Source organism: Lithobates pipiens, unplaced genomic scaffold, assembly GCF_037356315.1.
Source record: "Lithobates pipiens isolate NorthernLeopardFrog02 unplaced genomic scaffold, aLitPip1_a1.2 Scaffold_27, whole genome shotgun sequence".
Classification (NCBI taxonomy): domain Eukaryota; kingdom Metazoa; phylum Chordata; class Amphibia; order Anura; family Ranidae; genus Lithobates; species Lithobates pipiens.
Window position 1 is genome coordinate 205452010 of NW_027507788.1, and position 7614 is coordinate 205459623.

Genomic DNA, 7614 nt, shown 5'->3' on the forward strand with positions numbered 1-7614 from the left:
TAATACACAAAAAAAGTAAATATATCAAATGTTGTAAAATCTTTATTAGTTTATAAAATATACAATATATATGATATAGGTTTGCAAATTACACAATGTAGATCCTATTGGGCCTACGTGTTTCGCATAAATCAAGTGCTTCTTCAGGATTTACAAGCTCTCTATATCAAAACTATGGATACAATGTCTAAAATAAAAAATAATTACAAAGTTGTACATTACATTATTATACATTGTATTTATGCGTGCAAGTTACACTTGTGGAGAAAGTGTTGGCCCAAAGTGGAGAAAAGAGAAGATAGATAAATTGTATTATTATTATTATTTTGTAATTATGATTTTATATACTTTCTATTAATTTATTTATTTATTTATTTTTGTTTCTCCTTCTCTTTTCTCCACTTTGGGCTCACACTATCTCCACGAGTGTAACTTGCAGGCATAAATGCAATGTATAATAATGTAATGTACAACTTTGTAATTATTGCATTTTTCATTGTAGAGATTGTAACTATATTTTTGATATAAAGAGCTTGCGGATCCTGTAGAAGCACTGGATTTATGCAAAACGCATTGGTCCACTATGTTCTGCATTGTGTAATTTGCAAACCTATATTATATATACAGTATCTCACAAAAGTGAGTACACCCTTCATATTTTTGTAAATATTTTATTATATCTTTTCATGTGACAACACTGAATAAATTACACTTTGCTACAATGTAAAGTAGTGAGTGTACAGCTTGTATAACAGTGTAAATTTCCTGTCCCCTCAAAATAACTCAACACATAACCATTAATGTCTAAACCACTGGCAACAAAAGTGAGTACACCCCTAAGTGAATATGTCCAAATTGGGCCTAAAGTGTCAATATGACGAAGGGCCTGGTATGGACTGGGGGGGGACTCATGCTGATTTTTTTTCTGGATTTCTTCTCTATATTGCCGGGAGCCAGCAATACATTACAGCTGCAAGCAAGTTTAAATGACATTTTTTCCTTTAGAAATGTCATTTTAGTGCGGCATGTTCTACATATTACACGGACGCGCCACTTTACAGGCAGACTAAGGGGACCCCAGGCATGGTATTTAAAGGAATCTTTCATTCAGCATATCAGTTGCATTACATAGACATTGCCCTCAACCCCTTGGCAGGGGGTGGATGCTTCCATATTTTAAGTAATTTACATGCCAGTGCTATATTTCAGAGACCTATCTATAGCGTGAATCTAATATGCTATCCAGCCCTCCTAATCTTAAACCAGCTACACATCAGCTAGCCTTTCCTCAGAAATTAAGTGTTAGATCAGTAAAATTTACCATTAACAATTTAGGAGGAAAGCCTACCTAAAACAACCCATAAAACCTATATTCAATCAAGCAGGTCCTGGTGCTACTTGTTGGTAAATGTTGCTGATGTTGCCGACTAGTGTCTAAAGACAATCTAGCTTATGGACACTAGAGATACACTAGAATATTCAGTATTTGGTTGTGCCCCGTTTTCTACCCAATGCTAAATTTTTAATGAAGGATGGATCATTACATGAGGAAATGAAGTCCTTCCAGAAGTTAATTTCCCTTTTTCTTACAGGGTGACAGTGGTGGCCCCTTGGTATGTCAGACCGACTACACCTGGCGCCTAATAGGAGTGGTGAGTTGGGGCATGGGATGTGCTGAGCCAAATCGTCCTGGAGTCTACACTAAGATTTCATCCTTTTTAGACTGGATCCACAATATCATTGAGGTTGGTTTCTTTATTTCTTGGATCTAGATTTCTTTTCCATATCCTACATGCACATAAACTAGATATCAATCAGAATATTTTTTCAAATATTACAGGATGATTAGAAGAGATAAAGAAGACAGAAGATGCCTGTATCCCTGAATTTACAAACTCCAAATCTTATGAGTGATATCTCCAATCAATATAGTGTCAATCAGTGTTGAATCTTCCAGAGACCTCAGATTGTTACACTGCTGTAGCCACCATACTTCATATTCATCTGTGTAATTTCTGTCTGTAGTGGTGTGAGTAGCTTACATACAGGACTGGGCATACATGTCATTACTATAAAGCTACACCATATTACATCAATGAAAAGCCAGTGTATCACTGGTTTATATATATATATATAAATACAAATCTCACCATATTATAAAATACAGCTTTGGGGTATATGTAAAAAAGAAGTGTTAATGGTAGCTTAAGTAACCATCTAGAGTTTTATACCTTAATAATATCTGCCATCTGATTAGCACATCATTTTATCTTCTGCACCACATTGCCCAAAATTATATTTTTAGGGGAAAATTTTTTTTTGCAAATGTTGTTTTAAGAGGTCAAATCTGTACTTTCGCATTAGCAGTAGAGTTAGAATCCTTCTGTTGCAGGTGTTTCGTCACATATGGCGACCCATCACATTTGGCTACCCGCTGAACTGCGCATGTGCGACGCCGTTATATGTGTTCCACCCTTGAGTCCAGGTTCAAGCCCCACCATCCAAGTGGACATAGAGTTAGATTATAATTATGCCGAGTAAGGCAAGGCCGTGCCCGAAGCATGGCAAGCGAAGCGAGCCCGCAAGGAGCACTGTGTTGGAACGCTTATGGCGGCGTCGCGCACGCGCACTCTAGCGGGTAGCAAAATATTATGGGTAGCCAAATGTGAGGTGACACAGGCTTGATATGCAGAGTCAATGAAACATCCTAGTTTTCCACTGGGTGCTCTGTAAAGAGGTTTGCTGCATGATGAGTCAAGAAAAGTAAGTACATGTATAGACTTCTATTAAACAATTTGGTCACAACGCCAGCATCCTGGACCTACTCTATAACAACTCGCACATATCTACCTGGAGTTTGCCTGTTCTCCCTGTGCCTGTGTGGGTTTTCCTCTGGGTACTCCGGTTTCCTCCCACACTCCAAAGACATGCTGGTAGGTTAATCAGATCCTGTCTACAAATTGGCCCTAGTATGTGTGTATTTGTTTGTAAGCGCGTCGAGACCCTGTACGGTAAAGGACCGCGCTATATCAAGATGCAGCTTATATAATAGAGCTTTTAAGGTACCATATATCCAAAAGTCCAAACAAGTATTTAAAGAAAAAAATATATTTTTATACATCTTACATCAAAATAGCATCTGTAACATTTCCAAAAACATGCTGCAGCTGTTCCGCATTGATGTGGTTGGGCACCATTGAAAATATTGTGATTTCCTTTGTGAATGGTGGTGTTTACGGGGGCTTGAAAACAATGATGTACATAATTCATGAAGACATTATTTAGAGCATGAACATAAAAATACCTGTCTTGGCTCTAACCTCAAGGTAATCAACAAATTTAGTTACCATGGGCCCTCTTGTATATCTGTATATGCATAACCATACTACTTGATTGAACTGTAGAAGTATATTGTTAGTAGTGTTAAATAGGTCACATCATGACATTTCCTGGAGCCAGCCCAAAAATATGTTTACTTTCATGCACTAAATATATTTTTTTTAGAAATTGTGTACATGATTGTTTTTTAAGATATATACAATTAAAAATGAATTTAAAAAAAACACTAAATTGTTCCGGCACTAACAAATGTGGTACCATTAAAGTCCCACTATATTCTTGGGGTGTTATAAAAGACAATGGAGTGCAGGAGTGAACGACCAATAATTGGGTGAGATGATGTTTATGTACAGATTAAGGATGGGTCTGGCATTAATTAGGAGTACCAGGCAGGGTCACAGTTAGACCCCTTTCACACTGGGGCATTTTTCAGGCGTTTTTCAGGTGCTTGTAAAGCGGTTGAAAGAAGCCTCATCTGCAGTCCCAATGTGAAAGCCCAAGTAATTTCAGAGCCCTTTCACAATGTCAGCGCCCTAAAAAAAATGCTTGTAAAGCGCCGCTTAAATTAGCAACGCTTTACCAGCATTTTCCGAGCGTTATTGAGGCGCTTTTAACCCCTGCTAGTGGCCAAATAAAGGGTTAAAACGCCCACAAAATGCTGCTGCCAATAGCGCTTTTCAGGCGCTTCCCATTGATTTCAATGGGAAGGGGTGCTTTAGGAGCGGTGCATTCACCACTCCAAAAGCGCTGCAAAGAAGCTGCTTGCAGGACTTTTTTTGACGCCCTGCCAGCGCAGCGCCTCAGTGTGAAAGCACTCCGGCTTTTACATTGGGATTGCAGTTGCGGCTTCTTTCAGGCGCTTTACAGGCACTTTTTTTTAAAGCTAAAGCGCCTGAAAAACGCCCCAGTGTGAAAGGGATCTCAGTGTGAAAGCACTTGGGCTTTTACATTGGGATTGCAGTTGCAGCTTCTTTCAAGCGCTTTACAGGCACTTTTGTTAATGCTAAAGTGCCTGAAAAACGCCCGAAAAACGCCCCAGTGTGAAAGGGGTCTAAATAGCAATAAGATAGATCTGATCCTAAAAAAAAACAGGGTTTGTACTAGAATATGCGCAAACAATACATGTACAGTACAAAAGGTCCGCAGGAACCTTTTGATCAGAAGCTGTCCCAGGGAACTGCCCAGAATTTATGTCTATGGCTTGGAGTATCAGAGGCAATTTGAGCAAGACTCTGTTACATTCTTAATGGATCAGAAGAAAGGAACGCTGGAATACCAGATAAATCCAGAGAAAGGTAAGCAGGTGCTGTTGGCGTGTTTCTTGTAGTAGGGCAGTGTTTCTCAACTCCAGTCCTCAAAGCGCCCCAACAGGTCATGTTTTCATGCTTTCCATTATTTTGCACAGGTGAATTGATCAGTTTCACTGCCTTAGTAATTACCACAGCCATTTCATCTGAGGGAAATCCTGAAAACATGACCTGTTGGGGCACCTTGAGGACTGGAGTTGAGAAACACTGTAGTAGGGTAATCTGAATTAGGTGAAGGAATGGCCACTCAGAGGCTAACTGTCCTCCTTTAGGATTATTTTGTGTTGAGAACCAAGGAGAAGAGCCTCAGGTTCAGCGAGATCACAGCTGGTATTAGTTTGGGTGGATCAATGAGCAATCCATTGACAGGAAAGTCAGCACTTCCCAACCCCTGAGCCAGCAATTGTACAATCACTCTTCAGACTTGGGCTCCATGCACACTGAAGCTCAAAAAAGCTATTTCTGGACGCCAGATTGCTGGCACAAAACGCTGGTTTAAAAACCTGCTTTTAACAGCGTTTTATACTAGCGTTTATGAGCGTTTATGAGCGTTTTACAGCGTTAGCGTTAATGGGCGTTTTTTATAAAAATACACAGAGGACACTCCAAAAATCCCACAATGCATTGAAAAATAGAATGCCGAACACTAATGAACGAGCGTTTATGAGCGTTTATCGGCGTTTGTCGTTTTTTGGCGCTGAAAAACGGCACTTTGAACGCGAATTTCTGGCGTTCAGAAAAAAGCCCATAAACTCCACTGCTCATTAAAGCTGAAAAACGTCCATGTGTGCATGGACACATAGGCTAACATAGAGTGGAGTTTATGGGCTTTTACAAAAAACGCCCAAACGCCAATAAACTGCAGTTTATCAGCTTCAGTGTGCATGGAGCCTAAAAGCCCATAAACTTCACTCTATGTTAGCCTATGTGTCCATGCACACATGGATGTTTTTTAGCTTTAATGAGCAGTGGGGTTTATAGGCTTTTTTCTGAACGGCAGAAATTCGCGTTCAAAGTGCCGTTTTTCACTGCCAAAAAACGACAAACGCAGATAAACGCTCATTAACACGCGTTAACTAGTGTTTGGCATTCTATTTTTTCAATGCATTGTGGGAGTTTGGAATGCACTGCGGGATTTTTGGAGTGTCCTCTGTGTATTTTTATTGAAAACGCCCATAAACGCTAACGCTAATAAACGCTCATAAACGTTATTACAAAACGCTATTAAAAGCGCGTTTTTTCAACCAGCGTTTTCTGCCAGCAATCTGGCGTCCAGAAAAGGCTTTTTTGAGCTTCAGTGTGCATGGAGCCTAAGCCCTTGTACACACGGTCGGAGATTACGACGGAATGTGTCCGATCGGACCGTTTTGTCGGATATTCCGACTGTGTGTGGTCTACGTCAGACTGTTTCCGTCGGAGTATCCGACGGACAAAGTTTTCCAACTTGATGGTAAAATTTTCCGACAAAAAGCTCCGATCGGACATACTCCGATCATGTGTAGAGAATTCCGATCGGACAAAGTGCCACGCATGCTCAGATCAAATTCCTACACCAAAGCTATTGGCTACTAGCGTGAACGTAGTCCCGTCGTAACGAAATAACGTCATCACGTCGGATTTTCCGGCAACTTTGTCCGACCGTGTGTATGCAACAGTTTCGGACAAAATCCGACGGATTAGGTTGTCGGAATCTCCGACCGTGTGTACAAGGGCTAAGACTGGGTCCCAATTGACACTGGGTCCCATACCAGTCACATACATGGGCTGCTGGGACTGTAGTTAAGCCCTTGGGAGGAACCTCCAACAGCAAGATCTTTTTCAGAATGGTAGAAGCAAGTAAGTTACCAGTATCTTACATATCATACTAGATCAGTGATGGCGAACCTTGGCACCCCAGATGTTTTGGAACTACATTTCCCATGATGCTCATCCACTCTGCAGTGTACTTGAGCATCATGGGAAATGTAGTTCCAAAACATCTGGGGTGCCAAGGTTCACCATCACTGCACTAGATGCTATGCATTACTCTGTACTCCATTTATTGGTGGAATTATTCTTAAAATTGTAGAACAAAACAAAAACTGTCAGTCCTGAGGGGTAATGGATTGCAGCACTGCTGATCAGTGTTTTATAAAGGATATGAAATTAATCTAGAAACTCATTTCCTGGTGACTAAACTTATTAGAGTCTGGTAAGTAAGTAATTCAACGAGCAGCCCTGAGCAAATCGTAGACCTTTCTCAGAACGAGAATACAAAACGGTTATAAATGTTATCATAGCCCTGAGTTCTGCGGACGTGTTAAACATAGTGCATGCAAAGATAATGTGAATTACATTTCATATCCATTTATAAAAAGATTTGCGTGATGGATTTTTATGTAATTAGTATAATTGATTGCTTCCGTAATTACTCTCAGTCATGTGCTGGTGTTTTTGCTCTGTTCTTGTTGAAGTGATATAATAAATCTTCTTTAACTAGTTTTGACAGTTGTATGCTCTGTGGGGATTTTTTTCACATTTAGATATTTAATAGCTAGGGTAGGCAAATACAGACATTGTAGCTGAATTGCCATTTTTTTTGTTTAATCTGTCCCTTTTGTATGCAAAGCTGTTTTATGTGCTTCATCAGGCCACGGTATGTGAGGTGGCATCATTGTGGGCGCACTGTGATGATATCATCAAGGTGCATGGCAAACAAAAATTGTCTCTTAAAGAGGGAGTCCACCTAAAAAAATTTATTAAAAGCCAGCAGCTACAAATACTGCAGCTGCTGACTTTTAATTGACACTTACCTGTCCCAGGGTCCAACGATATCGGCAGCCGAAGCCGAGCAAATATTCGGCTCTCGGTTGCTGCCGCCGCCATTCTCATTGAGGGAATCGGCAAGTGAAGCCTTGCGGCTTCACTTCCCGGTTCCCTAGTGCGCGCGTGACGCTGAGTGTCGTAAGTGGCCCCCGCTATCTCCTGG

The 7614-nt window shown here is 40.5% G+C and overlaps 1 protein-coding gene across 1 annotated transcript in view; it reads left to right on the forward strand.

Moving 5' to 3' along the window:
- TMPRSS5 (transmembrane serine protease 5) overlaps positions 1-7127 on the forward strand; it is an 87707-nt gene extending 80580 nt beyond the window's left edge. Inside the window, exons 12-13 of the mRNA XM_077458135.1 lie at positions 1593-1745; positions 1841-7127. Coding sequence (XP_077314261.1) covers positions 1593-1745; positions 1841-1849 — 162 coding nt within the window. The 3' untranslated portion in view covers positions 1850-7127. The remainder of the gene's footprint in view (positions 1-1592; positions 1746-1840) is intronic.
- Positions 7128-7614: the final 487 nt, after the last annotated feature.